Consider the following 22,271-nt stretch of genomic DNA (forward strand, 5'->3'; position numbering starts at 1 on the left):
TAACAAAAACAGGATAATAACAACCCATTTAATTCATAAATGCGCCATTAAAAATGCAAAGTAAAAACAATAATTTTTCATTTTTCATTCATTTCAGGGTAGATTTAGATGATTTATGTCAAATATTTACACACATAATTTTGTTATTAATACTAATTTAAAAAAAATTAAATGCCATCTTTCACCGTCATTAAAACAATAATAATAACTACAATATGCAGGAGAAATTGTGTGTTAATGCTGAGTGTAAAAATGCGTAATTAAAAAAAAATACATATTTCACCATCATTAGAACAATAATAAAAAAAAATTTAAAGCTAGCATGCTAATATTAGCAAAACTGTCTGAAAAAATGTACATGCTAATGTTAGCGTGCTAGCATGCTAACGTTAGCATTCTAACAGGTAGCACGTGTCACTTACCAAATTATATGACCGTGTGAATTACATACAGCGGCAACATTAACAAAAAAGCTAGCATGCTAAAATCAGCATGCTAGGAGTTACTAAGTGTAAGGCTGAAAAATTGGCTGAAAAAGTTAGCACGCTAATGTTAGCATGTTAATGTCAACATGCTAACAGTTAATATGTGTCAAGTACAACGTTTTATGACTTGATGTGTACATCAGCAAAACTGTCTAAAATACTTAACATGCCAATGTTAGCGTGCTAGCATGCTAATGTTCACATTTTAACAGGTAGCGTGTCTCACGTACCAAATTATATTACTATATGAATTATGTACAGCAGCAAAATTAACAAAAAAAAAGCTAGTGTCACGTACCAACGCATATGACTCTGAGGTGTACGGCTGAAAATTTTTGCACGCTAATGTTAGCATGTTAGCATGTTATCATGTTTATGTAAACATGCTAAAAGTTAATATGTGTCAAGTACTAACTTGTATGACCGTATGAATTATGTACAGCGGCAACATTAACGAAAAAAGCTAGCATGCTAAAATCAGCATGCTAAGAGTTACTAAGTGTAAGGCTGAAAAATTGGCTGAAAAAGTTAGCACGCTAATGTTAGCATGTTAATGTCAACATGCTAACAGTTAATATGTGTCAAGTACAACATTTTATGACTTGATGTGTTCATCAGCAAAACTGTCTAAAATACTAAACATGCCAATGTTAGCGTGCTAGCATGGTAATGTTCACATTTTAACAGGTAGCGTGTCTCACGTACCAAATTATATTACTATATGAATTATGTACAGCAGCAAAATTAACCAAAAAAAAGCTAGTGTCACGTACCAACGCATATGACTCTGAGGTGTACGGCTGAAAATTTTTGCACGCTACTGTTAGCATGTTAGCATGTTATCATGTTTATGTAAACATGCTAACAGTTAATATGTGTCAAGTACTAACTTGTATGACCGTATGAATTATGTACAGCGGCAACATTAACGAAAAAAGCTAGCATGCTAAAATCAGCATGCTAAGAGTTACTAAGTGTAAGGCTGAAAAATTGGCTGAAAAAGTTAGCACGCTAATGTTAGCATGTTAATGTCAACATGCTAACAGTTCATATGTGTCAAGTACAACGTTTTATGACTTGATGTGTACATCAGCAAAACTGTCTAAAATACTTAACATGCCAATGTTAGCGTGCTAGCATGCTAATGTTCACATTTTAACAGGTAGCATGTCTCACGTACCAAATTATATTACTATATGAATTATGTACAGCAGCAAAATTAACACAAAAAAAAGCTAGTGTCACGTACCAACGCATATGACTCTGAGGTGTATGGCTGAAAATTTTTGCACGCTAATGTTAGCATGTTAGCATGTTATCATGTTTATGTAAACATGCTAACAGTTAATATGTGTCAAGTACTAACTTGTATGACTTGATGTGTACATCAGCAAAACCGGCTAAGAAAATTAACATGCTAATTTTAGCATGATGGAGTGCTAACGTTAACATTCTTATAGGTAGCATGTTTCACGAACCAAATTATATTACTAAATGAATTATGTACAGCGGCAACATTAACTAAAAAAGCTAGCATGCTAATATTAGCATGCTAATAGTTACTAAGTGTCACGTACCAAGGCATATGACTCTGAGGTGTAAGGCTGAAAAATTGGCTAAAAAAGTTAGCATGCTAATGTTAGCATTTCATCATGTTTATGTAAACATGCTAACAGTTAATATGTGTCAAGTACTAACTTTTGTGACTTCATGTGTACATCGGCAAAACCGGCTAAGAAAATTAACGTGCTAATTTTAACATGATGGAGTGCTAACGCTAACATTTTAACATGTTGCATGTCTCACGAACCAAATTATATGACTATATGAATTATGTACAGCGACAACATTAACTAAAACAGCTAGCATGCTAATAGTGACTAAGTGTCATGTACCAAGGCATATAACTCTGAGGTGTAAGGCTGAAAAATTGGCTAAAAAAGTTAGCATGCTAATGTTAGCATTTCATCATGTTTATGTAAACATGCTAACAGTTAATATGTGTCAAGTACTAACTTTTGTGACTTCATGTGTACATCGGCAAAACCGGCTAAGAAAATTAACGTGCTAATTTTAACATGATGGAGTGCTAACGCTAACATTTTAACAGGTTGCATGTCTCACGAACCAAATTATATGACTATATGAATTATGTACAGCGACAACATTAACTAAAACAGCTAGCATGCTAATAGTGACTAAGTGTCACGTACCAAGGCATATAACTCTGAGGTGTAAGGCTGAAAAATTGGCTAAAAAAGTTAGCATGCTAATGTTAGCATTTCATCATGTTTATGTAAACATGCTAACAGTTAATATGTGTCAAGTACTAACTTTTGTGACTTCATGTGTACATCAGCAAAACTGGCTAAGAAAGATTAACATGCTAATTTTAGCATGATGGAGTGCTAACATTAACGTTCTAACAGGTAGCATGTGTCACGAACCAAATTATATGACTATATGAATTATGTACAGCGGCAACATTAACTAAAAAAGCTAGCATGCTAATAGTTACTAAATGTCACGTACCAAGGCATATGACTCTGAGGTGTAAGGCTGAAAAATTGGCTAAAAAAGTTAGCATGCTAATGTTAGCATTTCATCATGTTTATCTAAACATGCTAACAGTTAATATGTGTCAAGTACTACGTTTTATGACTTGATATGTACATCAGCAAAACTGGCTAAAATATTTAACATGCCAATGTTAGCATGCTAGCATGCTAACGTTAACATTCTAACAGGTAGCATGTCTCACTTACCAAATTATATGACTATATGAATTATGTACAGCAGCAAAATTAACAAAAAAAGCTATAGTTTTTACTAAGTGTCACGTACCAAGGCATATGACTCTGGGGTGTAAGGCTGAAAAAGTTAGCACGCTAATGTTAGCATCTTATCATGTTTATGTAAACATGCTAACAGTGAATATGTGTGACTGTGAGGTGTATGGCCGCAAAATTGGCTAAAACAGTTAGCATATGTGAAAAACAAATTATAACTGGTGACAAAATGAACAAAAAAAAAAGTTAGCATGCTAACAGTTAGCATGTGTCACTAACCAAGTAAAGGCTGTGAAATTAGGGACAACAAGTTAGCATCCTAGCGTTAGCCTGCTTGCTAGGATGCAGGATCACATGTGTGTGACTCGCTCGTCCTCCAAGAAGGACACGTTAGACACGCCCCCCGCGTCTTGCCGGGCCCTTCCGTTTCCCACAGTTTTCTCGTTGTCCTCCAAGTCCTCCGTGTCCTCCGTGTTCTCCGTCTTGGTCTTCTTGTTTCTGCACAACATCAACGAAACACGTTGTCATGGTTGTAGTGTGCATTAGAGGCCAGTAGGTGGTGATAAAAGGTTGTAGTGTGCTTTAGAGGCCAGTAGGTGGTGATAAAAGGTTGTAGTGTGCATTAGAGGCCAGTAGGTGGTGATAAAAGGTTGTAGTGTGCATTAGAGGCCAGTAGGTGGTGATAAAAGGTTGTAGTGTGCATTAGAGGCCAGTAGGTGGTGATAAAAGGTTGTAGTGTGCTTTAGAGGCCAGTAGGTGGTGATAAAAGGTTGTAGTGTGCATTAGAGGCCAGTAGGTGGTGATAAAAGGTTGTAGTGTGCATTAGAGGCCAGTAGGTGGCGATGTGGTGACAAACAAAGGTTTCGCTTACCGCCTCTTCTGCACGGCGGAGAAGGCGAGCAGGACCACGAAGGCGGCCCCCACGGCGCCCATCACCACCCCGAAGGCGATGAGCCAGGGGGGCGTGTCAGGCAGCACGGGCGCCGCCAGCGTGGGCGTGATGCCAACAAACTCCAGCGTTCTGTCCGTCAGCAGGAAGGCACTGTTGATGCGACTCCTCGACTTCCTGTGTGATGAAGGTGAAGAAGAAGATGATGATGATGATGTAATGACAGTGATGATGTAATGATGTATTGATGATGTAATGATGGTGATGATGATGTAACGGTGATGATGTGATGATAATGATGATGATGATGTATAAATGATGATGATGATGTGGTGATGTATTGATGATGATGATGTAATGATGATGATGTATTGATGATGTAATGATGATGATGTAACAATGGCGATGATGATGTAATAATGATGATGATGTGATAATGATGATAAAGATGAAGATGATGTATTGATGATGTAACAATGGCAATGATGATGTGATAATGATGATGATAGTGATGGTGATGATATAATGATGGTGATAATGTAATGATGATGATGTAATGATGGCGATGATGATGTATTAATGATGATGTGATGATGATATATTGACGATGATGTAACGATGGTGATGATGATGTATTAATGATGATGATGATGATGTAACGATGGCGATGATGATGTATTGATGATGATATAATGATGATGATGTATTGATGATGATAATGTAATGACAATGATGTAATGACGATGATGTAATGTAATGCTCATGCAGCTACTGCCATCATGTAAGATATATTTTATATATCGTACGTGATGTACATATTTATTAATTTTCCTGAGGGAACTGTCCTGAAGGAATCAATTAAAGTACTATCTATCCATTTATTTATCTATCTATAATACTTCACATGAAGCTACTGCCATCCTGTTGTAAGATACTTGAAATGCAGCTAATGCTATCTTGTATTATTCTTCAAATGCAGCTACTGCCATCTTGTTGTAAGATACTTTCAATGCAGCTACTGCCATCTTGTTGTAAGATGCTTCACATGCAGCTACTGCCATCTTGTTGTAAGATACTTCACATACAGCTACTGCCATCTTGTTGTAGGATACTTTACATGCAGCCACTGCCATCTTGTTGTAAGATGCTTCACATGCAGCTACTGCCATCTTGTTGTAAGATACTTCACATGCAGCTACTGCCATCTTGTTGTAAGATACTTCACATGCAGCTACTGCCATCTTGTTGTAAGATACTTCACATGCAGCTACTGCCATCTTGTTGTAAGATACTTTACATGCAGCTACTGCCATCTTGTTGTAAGATACTTTACATGCAGCTACTGCCATCTTGTTGTAAGATACTTTACATGCAGCTACTGCCATCTTGTTGTAAGATACTTTACATGCAGCTACTGCCATCTTGTTGTAAGATGCTTCACATGCAGCTACTGCCATCTTGTTGTAAGTTGCTTCACATGCAGCTACTGCCATCTTGTTGTAAGATGCTTCACATGCAGCTACTGCCATCTTGTTGTAAGATACTTCACATGCAGCTATTGCCATCTTGTTATAAGATACTTCACATGCAGCTACTGCCATCTTGTTGTAAGATACTTCACATGCAGCTACTGCCATCTTGTTGTAAGATACTTCACATGCAGCTACTGCCATCTTGTTGTAAGATACTTCACATGCAGCTACTGCCATCTTGTTGTAAGATGCTTCACATGCAGCTACTGCCATCTTGTTGTAAGATACTTCACATGCAGCTATTGCCATCTTGTTATAAGATACTTCACATGCAGCTACTGCCATCTTGTTGTAAGATACTTCACATGCAGCTACTGCCATCTTGTTGTAAGATACTTCACATGCAGCTATTGCCATCTTGTTATAAGATACTTCACATGCAGCTACTGCCATCTTGTTGTAAGATACTTCACATGCAGCTACTGCCATCTTGTTGTAAGATACTTCACATGCAGCTACTGCCATCTTGTTATAAGATACTTCACATGCAGCTACTGCCATCTTGTTGTAAGATGCTTCACATGCAGCTACTGCCATCTTGTTGTAAGATACTTCACATGCAGCTATTGCCATCTTGTTATAAGATACTTCACATGCAGCTACTGCCATCTTGTTGTAAGATACTTCACATGCAGCTACTGCCATCTTGTTGTAAGATACTTCACATGCAGCTACTGCCATCTTGTTGTAAGATACTTTACATGCAGCTACTGCCATCTTGTTGTAAGATACTTTACATGCAGCTACTGCCATCTTGTTGTAAGATACTTTACATGCAGCTACTGCCATCTTGTTGTAAGATGCTTCACATGCAGCTACTGCCATCTTGTTGTAAGTTGCTTCACATGCAGCTACTGCCATCTTGTTGTAAGATGCTTCACATGCAGCTACTGCCATCTTGTTGTAAGATACTTCACATGCAGCTATTGCCATCTTGTTATAAGATACTTCACATGCAGCTACTGCCATCTTGTTGTAAGATACTTTACATGCAGCTACTGCCATCTTGTTGTAAGTTGCTTCACATGCAGCTACTGCCATCTTGTTGTAAGATGCTTCACATGCAGCTACTGCCATCTTGTTGTAAGATACTTCACATGCAGCTATTGCCATCTTGTTATAAGATACTTCACATGCAGCTACTGCCATCTTGTTGTAAGATACTTTACATGCAGCTACTGCCATCTTGTTGTAAGATACTTTACATGCAGCTACTGCCATCTTGTTGTAAGATACTTCACATGCAGCTACTGCCATCTTGTTGTAAGATACTTCACATGCAGCTACTGCCATCTTGTTATAAGATACTTCACATGCAGCTACTGCCATCTTGTTGTAAGATACTTCACATGCAGCTACTGCCATCTTGTTGTAAGATACTTCACATGCAGATACTGCCATCTTGTTGTAAGATACTTCACATGCAGCTACTGCCATCTTGTTGTAAGATACTTTACATGCAGCTACTGCCATCTTGTTGTAAGATACTTTAGGTGCAGCTAAACAAGGTCACATGATGTAAAATATGAGATGGATATAAAAACATAGTAATAAAAAGGTATGAGGTCACATGATGTAAAATATGAGATAGATATAAAAACATAGTAGTAAAAAAGGTATGAGGTCACCTGACAGCCATTTGCACGTGCTCTCTGTCCAGCAGGTGTGAGGTGTTGCCAGGCAACGTGACCACAAACCAGAAGGACACACGGAGTGTTTCCTCACACACCAGGATGTTGGACACTCTGAAAACAATAACAAAACAGTCATGGAGGGAAATAATCCTTTTCCAAATGAGTCATTCTTACTGGAAGTCTTGTCCATCAAAATGGTTCCTCATCGCAAAGGCCAGCGTGGCTCTGAACAGAAACATCTCATTCGGGTTCCAAACATACTGAAATGACACAAACATAGAACATAACAGATTATATACAACAAACCTATTTATGACATTGAACATAACATGTTACATTTATCATATGACATTACATATAACAAGTTACTTATAACACGTTACATAACATTACATATAACATGTTACATATAACACGTTACATAACATTACATATAACATGTTACATATTAGCTGCCATTATTACACAATAATAATCTAACTGATTTGCATAAATCACAATCACACACCGCATCATCTCCCAGAGCTGTTTGGATGCTGAGTCGCACTTTGTATCCATCTGACGCACCTGCAAACATTAAACATCATCAAACGTAAATCATCAAACATAAACATCATAAAACTCAAACATCAAACATAAATGTCATCAAACATTTAACATCATCAAACAAACATCCAACATAAACGTCATCAAAGATGAAACATCATCAAACATAAAAGTCATCAAAGATGAAACATCAAACATAAAAGTCATCAAACACAAACATTGAACATCATCAAACAATAACATAATGAAATATAAACATCAAACGTAAACGTAATCAAAAATAAATGTCATCAAACATAAACATCAAACATCATCAAACATTAAACATCATCAAACAAACATCATCAAACATAAACGTCATCAAACATTTAACATCATCAAACAAACATCAAACATAAACGTCATCAAAGATGAAACACCAAACATAAACATCATCAAACATAAACATCATCAAACATTGAACATCATCAAACACAAACATTGACCATCATCAAACATTAACATAATCAAATATAAACATCATCAAACGTAAACGTCATCAAACATAAATGTCATCAAACATAAGCATCAATCATAAACATCATCAAACATAATCAAACATTAAACATCATCAAACATTGAACATCATCAAACATTAACGTCATCAAACATTAACGTCATCAAACATTAACGTCGAATATAACCATCATCAAACATAAACCTCATCAAACATAAACCTCATCAAACATAAACATCATCAAACATTGAACATCATCAACATTGAACATCATCAAACATTAACATCATCTAACATAAACATCATCAAACATAAACATCGAATATAAACATCATCAAATGTAAATGTCATCAAACATAAACAACATTAAACATCATCAAACATAAACATCATGAAACATTAAACGTCATCAAACAAACATCATCAAACTCAAACATCAAACATAAATGTCATCAAACATTTAACATCATCAAACAAACATCCAACATAAACGTCATCAAAGATGAAACATCATCAAACATAAAGGTCATCAAAGATGAAACATCAAACATAAAAGTCATCAAACACAAACATTGAACATCATCAAACAATAACATAATCAAATATAAACATCAAACGTAAACGTAATCAAAAATAAATGTCATCAAACATAAACATCAAACATAAACATCAAACATCATCAAACATTAAACATCATCAAACAAACATCATCAAACATAAACGTCATCAAACATTTAACATCATCAAACAAACATCAAACATAAACGTCATCAAAGATGAAACACCAAACATAAACATCATCAAACATAAACATCATCAAACATTGAACATCATCAAACACAAACATTGACCATCATCAAACATTAACATAATCAAATATAAACATCATCAAACGTAAACGTCATCAAACATAAATGTCATCAAACATAAGCATCAATCATAAACATCATCAAACATAATCAAACATTAAACATCATCAAACATAAACATCATCAAACATTGAACATCATCAAACATTAACGTCATCAAACATTAACGTCATCAAACATTAACGTCGAATATAACCATCATCAAACATAAACCTCATCAAACATAAACCTCATCAAACATAAACATCATCAAACATTGAACATCATCAACATTGAACATCATCAAACATTAACATCATCTAACATAAACATCATCAAACATAAACATCGAATATAAACATCATCAAATGTAAATGTCATCAAACATAAACAACATTAAACATCATCAAACATAAACATCATGAAACATTAAACGTCATCAAACAAACATCATCAAACTCAAACATCAAACATAAATGTCATCAAACATTTAACATCATCAAACAAACATCCAACATAAACGTCATCAAAGATGAAACATCATCAAACATAAAAGTCATCAAAGATGAAACATCATCAAACATAAAAGTCATCAAACACAAACATTGAACATCATCAAACAATAACATAATAAAATATAAACATCAAACGTAAACGTAATCAAAAATAAATGTCATCAAACATAAGCATCAAACATATCATCAAACATCATCAAACATTAAACATCATCAAACAAACATCATCAAACATAAACGTCATCAAACATTTAACATCATCAAACAAACATCAAACATAAACGTCATCAAAGATGAAACACCAAACATAAACATCATCAAACATAAACATCATCAAACATTGAACATCATCAAACACAAACATTGACCATCATCAAACATTAACATAATCAAATATAAATATCATCAAACGTAAACGTCATCAAACATAAATGTCATCAAACATAAGCATCAATCATAAACATCATCAAACATAATCAAACATTAAACATCATCAAACATAAACATCATCAAACATTGAACATCATCAAACATTAACGTCATCAAACATTAACGTCATCAAACATTAACGTCGAATATAACCATCATCAAACATAAACCTCATCAAACATAAACCTCATCAAACATAAACCTCATCAAACATTGAACATCATCAACATTGAACATCATCAAACATTAACATCATCTAACATAAACATCATCAAACATAAACATCGAATATAAACATCATCAAATGTAAATGTCATCAAACATAAACAACATTAAACATCATCAAACATAAACATCATGAAACATTAAACGTCATCAAACAAACATCATCAAACTCAAACATCAAACATAAATGTCATCAAACATTTAACATCATCAAACAAACATCCAACATAAACGTCATCAAAGATGAAACATCATCAAACATAAAAGTCATCAAAGATGAAACATCATCAAACATAAAAGTCATCAAACACAAACATTGAACATCATCAAACAATAACATAATCAAATATAAACATCAAACGTAAACGTAATAAAAAATAAATGTCATCAAACATAAACATCAAACATAAACATCAAACATCATCAAACATTAAACATCATCAAACAAACATCATCAAACATAAACGTCATCAAACATTTAACATCATCAAACAAACATCAAACATAAACGTCATCAAAGATGAAACACCAAACATAAACATCATCAAACATAAACATCATCAAACATTGAACATCATCAAACACAAACATTGACCATCATCAAACATTAACATAATCAAATATAAACATCATCAAACGTAAACGTCATCAAACATAAATGTCATCAAACATAAGCATCAATCATAAACATCATCAAACATAATCAAACATTAAACATCATCAAACATAAACATCATCAAACATTGAACATCATCAAACATTAACGTCATCAAACATTAACGTCATCAAACATTAACGTCGAATATAACCATCATCAAACATAAACCTCATCAAACATAAACCTCATCAAACATAAACATCATCAAACATTGAACATCATCAACATTGAACATCATCAAACATTAACATCATCTAACATAAACATCATCAAACATAAACATCGAATATAAACATCATCAAATGTAAATGTCATCAAACATAAACAACATTAAACATCATCAAACATAAACATCATGAAACATTAAACGTCATCAAACAAACATCATCAAACTCAAACATCAAACATAAATGTCATCAAACATTTAACATCATCAAACAAACATCCAACATAAACGTCATCAAAGATGAAACATCATCAAACATAAAAGTCATCAAAGATGAAACATCAAACATAAAAGTCATCAAACACAAACATTGAACATCATCAAACAATAACATAATCAAATATAAACATCAAACGTAAACGTAATCAAAAATAAATGTCATCAAACATAAACATCAAACATAAACATCAAACATCATCAAACATTAAACATCATCAAACAAACATCATCAAACATAAACGTCATCAAACATTTAACATCATCAAACAAACATCAAACATAAACGTCATCAAAGATGAAACACCAAACATAAACATCATCAAACATAAACATCATCAAACATTGAACATCATCAAACACAAACATTGACCATCATCAAACATTAACATAATCAAATATAAACATCATCAAACGTAAACGTCATCAAACATAAATGTCATCAAACATAAGCATCAATCATAAACATCATCAAACATTAAACATCATCAAACATAAACATCATCAAACATTGAACATCATCAAACATTAACGTCATCAAACATTAACGTCATCAAACATTAACGTCATCAAACATTAACGTCGAATATAACCATCATCAAACATAAACCTCATCAAACATAAACCTCATCAAACATAAACATCATCAAACATAAACATCATCAAACATTGAACATCATCAACATTGAACATCATCAAACATTAACATCATCTAACATAAACATCATCAAACATAAACATCGAATATAAACATCATCAAATGTAAATGTCATCAAACATAAACAACATTAAACATCATCAAACATAAACATCATGAAACATTAAACGTCATCAAACAAACATCATCAAACTCAAACATCAAACATAAATGTCATCAAACATTTAACATCATCAAACAAACATCCAACATAAACGTCATCAAAGATGAAACATCATCAAACATAAAAGTCATCAAAGATGAAACATCATCAAACATAAAAGTCATCAAACACAAACATTGAACATCATCAAACAATAACATAATAAAATATAAACATCAAACGTAAACGTAATCAAAAATAAATGTCATCAAACATAAGCATCAAACATATCATCAAACATCATCAAACATTAAACATCATCAAACAAACATCATCAAACATAAACGTCATCAAACATTTAACATCATCAAACAAACATCAAACATAAACGTCATCAAAGATGAAACATCAAACATAAACATCATCAAACACAAACATTGAACATCATCAAACATTAACATCATCAAATATAAACATCATCAAACGTAAACGTCATCAAACATAAATGTCATCAAACATAAGCATCAAACATAAACATCATCAAACATTAACGTCATCAAACATAAACATCGAATATAACATCATCAAACATAAAAAACATCAAACATTGAACATTATCAAACATAAACCTCATCAAACATAAACATCATCAACATTGAACATCATCAAACATTAATATCATCAAACACAAACATTGAACATCATCAAACATTAACATAATCAAATATAAACATCATCAAACGTAAACGTCATCAAACATAAATGTCATCAAACATAAGCATCAAACATAAACATCATAAAACATCATCAAACATTAAACATCATCAAACATAAACATCATCAAACATTGAACATCATCAAACATTAACGTCATCAAACATTAGCGTCATCAAACATAAACATCGAATATAACCATCATCAAACATAAACATCATCAAACATTTAACATCATCAAACATAAACCTCATCAATCATAAACATAATCAAACATTGAATATCATCAACATTGAACATCATCAAACATTAACATAATCAAACATAAACATCGAATATAAACATCATCAAACGTAAATGTCATCAAACATAAACAACATTAAACATCATCAAACATAAACATCATCAAACTCAAACAACAAACATAAACATCATCAAACATTTAACATCATCAAACAAACATCAAACATAAACGTCATCAAAGATTAAACATCATCAAACATAAAAGTCATCAAACACAAACATTGAACATCATCAAACAATAACATCATCAAATATAAACATCAAACGTAAATGTAATCAAAGATAAATGTCATCAAACATAAGCATCAAACATAAACATCATCAAACATCATCAAACATTAAACATCATCAAACAAACATCATCAAACATAAACGTAATCAAACATTTAACATCATCAAGCATAAATATCATCAAACATAAACGTCATCAAACATTTAACATCGTCAAACATAAACATCATCAAATAATTAAACATTGAATATAAACATCATCAAATATAAACATCATCAAACGTAAACATCATCAATCATAAACATCAAACATTAAACATCATCAAACATGAACATCATCAAACATTAAACATCATCAAACATAAACATCATCAAACATTAAACGTCATCAAACAAACATCAAACATAAACATAATCAAACATTTAACATCATCAAACAAACATCAAAGATGAAACATCATCAAACACAAACATTGAACATCATCAAACATTAATATAATCAAATATAAACATCATCAAACATAAACGTCATCAAACATAAATGTCATCAAACATAAGCATCAAACATAAACAATATCAAACATCATCAAACATTAAACATAAACACAAACATCAAACATTACACGTCATCAAACAAACATCATCAAACAAACATCAAACATAAACGTCATCAACGATTCAACATCATCAAACATAAACATCATCAAACATAAACATCATCAAACATTGAACATCATCAAACAAACATCATCAAATATAACATCATCAAACAACAACATAGAATATAAATATAAACATAAACATCATCAAACATTGAACATCATCAAACATAACAGAATATAAACATCATCAAACAAACTCCATCAAACATTAAACATCATCAAACATAAACATCATCAAATAATTAAACATCGCATATAAACATCATCAAATATAAACATCATCAAACATTAACGTCATCAAACATAAACATCATCAAACATAAACGTCATGAAACATTTAACAGCATCAAACAACAAACATCATCAAAGATGAATCATCATCAAACATAAACATCATCAAACACAAACATTGAACATCATCAAACATTAACATAATCAAATATAAACATCATCAAACGCAAACGTTATCAAACATAAATGTCATCAAACATAAGCATCAAACAAAAACATCATCAAACATTAAACATCATCAAACATTAAACATCATCAAACAAACATCAAACAACATCAAACATAAACGTCATCAAACATTTAACATTATCAAACATAAACATAATCAAACATTGAACATCATCAAAGATTGAACATCATCAAACATAAACATCATCAAACATAAACATTGAATATAAACATCATCAAACATTGAACATCATCAAACATTGAACATCATCAAACATTAACATCATCAAACATAAACACCATCAAACATAAACATCAAATATAAACTTCAAACACAAACATCATCAAACATTAACATCATCAAACATAAACATTGAATATAAACATCATCAAACATAAACATCATCAAACATCATCAAACATTACACGTCATCAAACAAACATCAAACAAGCATCAAACATAAACGTCTTCAAACATTTAACATCATCAAACATAAACTTAATCAACCATTGAACATCATCAAACATAAACATCGAATATAAACATCATCAAACATAAACATCATCAAACATTAAACATCATCAAACATTACATGTCATCAAACAAACATCCTCAAACAAACATCAAACATAAACGTCTTCAAACATTTAACATCATCAAACATAAACATAATCAACCATTGAACATCATCAAACATAAACATCGAATATAAACATCATCAAACATAAACATCATCAAACATTAAACATCATCAAACAAACATCATCAAACAAACATCAAACATAAATGTCTTCAAATATTTAACATCATCAAACATAAACATCATCAAACATAAACATCATCAAACATAAACATCATCAAACATTGAACATCATCAAAAATTATCATCAAACATAAACATAATCAACCGTTGAACATCATCAAACATAAACATTGAATATAAACATCAAACATAAACATCATCAAACATAAACACCATCAAACATAAACATCGAATATAAACATCATCGAACACAAACATCATCAAACATTGAACATCATCAAACAAACAAAAAAATTATTTGACACTTTTAATGGTATAAAAAGAGTTATTTTGACACATTTAGTGGTGTAAAAAGAGTTATTTGACACATTAAATGGTGTGAAAAACAGAGTAATTTGAAACATTTGATGGTATGAAAACAGTTATTTGACACATTTGTAAAAATAGTTATTTTGACACAATTAATGGTATAAAAAGAGTTATTTGACATAATTATAGGTAGAAAAAGAGGTATTTGACATAATTAATGGTCTAAAAAGAGGTATTTGACATAATTAATGGTATAAAAAGAGTTATTTGACATAATTAATGGTATAAAAAGAGTTATTTGACATAATTAGTGGTATAAAAAGAGTTATTTGACATAATTAATGGTATAAAGAGAGTTATTTGACATAATTCATGGTATAAAAATAGATATTTAATGGTATAAAAAGAGGTATTTGACATAATTAATGGTATAAAAAGAGGTATTTGACACATTTGTAAAAAGAGTTATTTGACACAATTAATGGTTAAAAAGAGTTATTTGACATAATTAATGGTATAAAAAGAGATATTTGACACATTTTTAAAAAGAGTTATTTGACACAATTAATGGTATAAAAAGAGTTATTTGACACATTTGTAAAAATAGTTATTTGACACAATTAATGGTATAAAAATAGTTATTTGACATAATTATAGGTATAAAAAGAGGTATTTGACATAATTAATGGTATAAAAAGAGTTATTTGACATAATTAGTGGTATAAAAAGAGTTATTTGACATAATTAATGGTATAAAGAGAGTTATTTGACATAATTCATGGTATAAAAATAGATATTTAATGGTATAAAAAGAGGTATTTGACACATTTGTAAAAAGAGTTATTTGACACAATTAATGGTTAAAAAGAGTTATTTGACATAATTAATGGTATAAAAAGAGATATTTGACACATTTTTAAAAAGAGTTATTTGACACAATTAATGGTATAAAAAGAGTTATTTGACACATTTGTAAAAATAGTTATTTGACACAATTAATGGTATAAAAATAGTTATTTGACATAATTATAGGTAGAAAAAGAGGTATTTGACATAATTAATGGTATAAAAAGAGTTATTTGACATAATTAATGGTATAAAAAGAGTTATTTGACATAATTAATGGTATGAAAAGAGTTATTTGACATAATTCATGGTAAAAAAAAAAAAGAGATATTTGACATATTTAATTGTATAAAAAGAGTTATTTGACATAATTATAGGTATAAAAAGAGGTATTTGACATATTCGTAAAAATAGTTATTTGTGTCACGACGTGGACTATGGTGTGTTTGTTTTCCCGAGATGCAAGTAAAGCTGGACTGGTCATGGCGTGAAGGTAAATACATATTTATTTATAACACTCAAAGGAACAAAAAGCGCGCTCAAGGCGGATGTACAAACTTGACTAACGAAACAAAAAGACTTGCACGTGGGCAAAAAACTGTGAACAATTAAACAAAACCACTAACTGTGGCATTAATAGAAAAAACTTACGTGGACATGGCATGAAGTGCGAAGAGGTAGACAGAGTGTGACAGGGGTATGAATGCGGGGATGTCGTCAGAACGACAAACTGAAAACAATGAACTTAAATACTATAGACATGATTAACGAAAACAGGTGCGTGACTCAAAACATGAAACAGGTGCGTGACGTGACAGGCGAAAACTAATGGTTGTTATGGTGACAAAACAAAAGTGCACAAAAAGTCCAAAAACAAAACCGAACATGACCAAAACAAAAACATGATCACACAGATATGACAATTTGACACAATTAATGGTATAAAAAGAGTTATTTGACACAATTAATGGTATAAAAAGAGTTATTTGACATAATTAATGGTATAAAAAGAGTTTTTTGACATAATTAGTGGTATAAAAAGAGTTATTTGACATAATTAATGGTATAAAAAGAGTTATTTGACATAATTATAGGTATAACAAGAGTTATTTGACATAATTAATGGTATAAAAAGAGATATTTGACACAATTAATGGTATAAAAAGAGGTATTTGACACAATTAATGGTATAAAAAGAGTTATTTGACATAATTAATGGTATAAAAAGAGTTATTTGACATAATTAGTGGTACAAAAAGAGTTATTTGACATAATTCATGGTATAAAAAGAGTTATTTGACATAATTATAGGTATAAAAAGAGGTATTTGACACATTTGTAGAAAGAGTTATTTGACACAATTAATGGTATAAAAAGAGTTATGTGACATAATTATAGGTATAAAAAGAGATATTTGACATTATTATAGGTATAAAAATAGTTATTTGACATAATTATAGATATAAAAAGAGTTATTTTACTTAATGGTATAAAAAGAGTTATTTGACATAATTATAGGTATAAAAAGAGATATTTGACATAATTAATGGTATAAAAAGAGGTATTTGACATAATTAATGGTATAAAAAGAGGTATTTGACATAATAAATGGTATAAAAAGAGTTATTTGACATAATTATAGGTATAAAAAGAGATATTTGACATAATTAATGGTATAAAAAGAGGTATCTGACACAATTAATGGTATAAAAAGAGGTATTTGACATAATTAATGGTATACAAAGAGATATTTGACATAATTAGTGGTATAAAAAGAGTTATTTGACATAATTAATGGTATAAAAAGAGTTATTTGACATAATTCATGGTATAAAAATAGATATTTAATGGTATAAAAAGAGGTATTTGACATAATTAATGGTATAAAAAGAGGTATTTGACACAATTAATGGTATAAAAAGAGTTATTTGACATAATTAATGGTATAAAAAGAGATATTTGACATAATTAGTGGTATAAAAAGAGTTATTTGACACAATTAATGGTACAAAAAGAGTTATTTGACATAATTCATGGTATAAAAAGAGTTATTTGACATAATTATAGGTATAAAAAGAGGTATTTGACACATTTGTAGAAAGAGTTATTTGACACAATTAATGGTATAAAAAGAGTTATGTGACATAATTATAGGTATAAAAAGAGATATTTGACATTATTATAGGTATAAAAATAGTTATTTGACATAATTATAGATATAAAAAGAGTTATTTTACTTAATGGTATAAAAAGAGTTATTTGACATAATTATAGGTATAAAAAGAGATATTTGACATAATTAATGGTATAAAAAGAGGTATTTGACATAATAAATGGTATAAAAAGAGTTATTTGACATAATTATAGGTATAAAAAGAGATATTTGACATAATTAATGGTATAAAAAGAGGTATCTGACACAATTAATGGTATAAAAAGAGGTATTTGACATAATTAATGGTATACAAAGAGATATTTGACATAATTAGTGGTATAAAAAGAGATATTTGACATAATTAATGGTATAAAAAGAGGTATTTGACATAATAAATGGTATAAAAAGAGTTATTTGACATAATTAATGGTATAAAAAGAGTTATTTGACACAATTACTAGTATAAAAAGAGGTATTTGACACAATTAATGGTATAAAAAGAGTTATTTGACATAATTAGTGGTATAAAAAGAGATATTTGACATAATTAATGGTATAAAAAGAGGTATTTGACACCATTAATGGTATACAAAGAGATATTTGACATAATTAATGGTATACAAAGAGATATTTGACATAATTAGTGGTATAAAAATAGTTATTTGACATAATTAATGGTATAAAAAGAGATATTTGACATAATTAATGGTATAAAAAGAGTTATTTGACATAATTAGTGGTATAAAAAGAGTTATTTGACACAATTAATGGTACAAAAAGAGTTATTTGACATAATTCATGGTATAAAAAGAGTTATTTGACATAATTATAGGTATAAAAAGAGGTATTTGACACATTTGTAGAAAGAGGTATTTGACACAATTAATGGTATAAAAAGAGTTATGTGACATAATTATAGGTATAAAAAGAGATATTTGACATTATTATAGGTATAAAAATAGTTATTTGACATAATTATAGATATAAAAAGAGTTATTTTACTTAATGGTATAAAAAGAGTTATTTGACATAATTATAGGTATAAAAAGAGATATTTGACATAATTAATGGTATAAAAAGAGGTATTTGACATAATAAATGGTATAAAAAGAGGTATTTGACATAATTATAGGTATAAAAAGAGGTATCTGACACAATTAATGGTATAAAAAGAGGTATTTGACATAATTAATGGTATACAAAGAGATACTTGACATAATTAGTGGTATAAAAAGAGTTATTTGACATAATTAATGGTATAAAAAGAGTTATTTGACACAATTAATGGTATAAAAAGAGGTATTTGACATAATTAATGGTATAAAAAGAGTTATTTGACACAATTACTAGTATAAAAAGAGGTATTTGACACAATTAATGGTATAAAAAGAGTTTTTTGACATAATTAGTGGTATAAAAAGAGATATTTGACATAATTAATGGTATAAAAAGAGGTATCTGACACAATTAATGGTATAAAAAGAGGTATTTGACATAATTAATGGTATACAAAGAGATATTTGACATAATTAGTGGTATAAAAAGAGTTATTTGACATAATTAATGGTATAAAAAGAGTTATTTGACACAATTAATGGTATAAAAAGAGGTATTTGACATAATTAATGGTATAAAAAGAGATATTTGACATAATTAATGGTATAAAAAGAGGTATTTGACACCATTAATGGTATACAAAGAGATATTTGACATAATTAATGGTATACAAAGAGATATTTGACATAATTAGTGGTATAAAAATAGTTATTTGACATAATTAATGGTATAAAAAGAGATATTTGACATAATTAAATGGTATAAAAAGAGATATTTGACATAATTAATGGTATAAAAAGAGGTATCTGACACAATTAATGGTATAAAAAGAGGTATTTGACATAATTAATGGTATACAAAGAGATATTTGACATAATTAGTGGTATAAAAAGAGTTGTTTGACATAATTAATGGTATAAAAAGAGTTATTTGACACAATTAATGGTATAAAAAGAGGTATTTGACATAATTAATGGTATAAAAAGAGTTATTTGACACAATTACTAGTATAAAAAGAGGTATTTGACACAATTAATGGTATAAAAAGAGTTATTTGACATAATTAGTGGTATAAAAAGAGATATTTGACATAATTAATGGTATAAAAAGAGGTATTTGACACCATTAATGGTATACAAAGAGATATTTGACATAATTAATGGTATACAAAGAGATATTTGACATAATTAGTGGTATAAAAAGAGTTATTTGACATAATTAATGGTATAAAAAGAGATATTTGACATAATTAATGGTATAAAAAGAGATATTTGACATAATTAATGGTATAAAAAGAGGTATTTGACATATTTAAAAGCAGTTTAGTTGACATATAATGAGCTGGTGTGTGGAGTGACTGTTGTCACATCAGGTGTCAGATGTCAGCTGCCAGGTGTCAGGTGTCAGATGTCAGGTGGCAGCTGGCACGTGTCAGCTGCCAGGTGCCAGCTGCCAGCTGTCAGGTGTCAGGTTTAAGGTGCCAGGTGTCAGATGTCAGGTGTCAGGTGTCAGGTGTCAGGTGCCAGGTGCCAGGTGCCAGGTGTCAGGTGTCAGGTGTCAGGTGCCAGGTGTCAGGTGCCAGGTGTGAGGTGCCAGGTGTCAGGAGTGGTCCTTACCTGGCGTGCAGAGGTCCTGTGCCAGTGAAGGCAGCAGACAGAGCAGGAAGGTCCACTTGTCCAACATGTCGAGTGTGTGAAAGTCAAAGAAGAAGTGTCGCTGAGCACTGCTGCAGGTGTAATCATTAGCCAGAAGCAAACACCTGGTCACGGTGTCCACACAAAAGGTTGGTTGATGTGAAGGAACAGGAAATGTTTGAAAGGTGAATAACATGACAGGAAGCTGTCAATCATCCATGGAAGTTAATTGTTGAAGCAATAAAATAAGAGATGTGTGACTGACCAATCATTGCACTTTCAGGAAGTCTTTAAAACATTTTTATGACTGCTAGTTTGTCATTACATCATCGCCCTCTCTGGACTCTTCATTAGGTACACCTGCACAACAACTTATTATCATATCATCTTATTATTATTATTATCTTAATATTATATTATTATCTTATTGTCATCCTATCTTCTTATTATTATCTTACTATCATCTTATCTTATTATTATTGTCTTATTATCTTAATATTATATTATTATCTTATTGTCATCCTATCTTCTTATTATCTTATTGTCATCTTATCTTATTATTTTTTGCATTACCTTAATATTATCTTATTATCATCTTATTATTATCTTATTATTATCTTATCTTATTAATATTATCTTATATTGTCTTAATATTATATTATTATTATCATGTTATTATTATCTTATAATCATCCTATTTTATTATCTTATTATCTTCTTATTGTCTTATTATTATATTGTTATCATCTTATTATCTTACTATTATCCTAATAGTATCTTATTATCATCTTATTATTATCTTTTTATATTTTATCATCTAATCATCTTATATTACCTTAATATTATCTTA

The 22,271-nt window shown here is 30.3% G+C and overlaps 1 protein-coding gene across 1 annotated transcript; it reads right to left on the bottom strand.

The window, feature by feature from the left end:
• Positions 1 to 283: 283 nt before the first annotated feature.
• On the bottom strand, positions 284 to 21,470 carry cltrn (collectrin, amino acid transport regulator). Its single transcript, XM_061978529.2, has 6 exons — positions 21,404 to 21,470; positions 7,838 to 7,896; positions 7,504 to 7,589; positions 7,324 to 7,440; positions 4,146 to 4,340; positions 284 to 3,772 (listed from the first exon to the last, which is right to left on the bottom strand). The coding sequence occupies exons 1-6, from the start codon at positions 21,468 to 21,470 to the stop codon at positions 3,625 to 3,627; spliced, it is 672 nt and encodes a 223-aa protein (XP_061834513.1). The 3' UTR covers positions 284 to 3,624.
• Positions 21,471 to 22,271: the final 801 nt, after the last annotated feature.

Source organism: Nerophis lumbriciformis, linkage group LG18, assembly GCF_033978685.3.
Source record: "Nerophis lumbriciformis linkage group LG18, RoL_Nlum_v2.1, whole genome shotgun sequence".
In the NCBI taxonomy this organism is placed as follows: Eukaryota; Metazoa; Chordata; class Actinopteri; order Syngnathiformes; family Syngnathidae; genus Nerophis; species Nerophis lumbriciformis.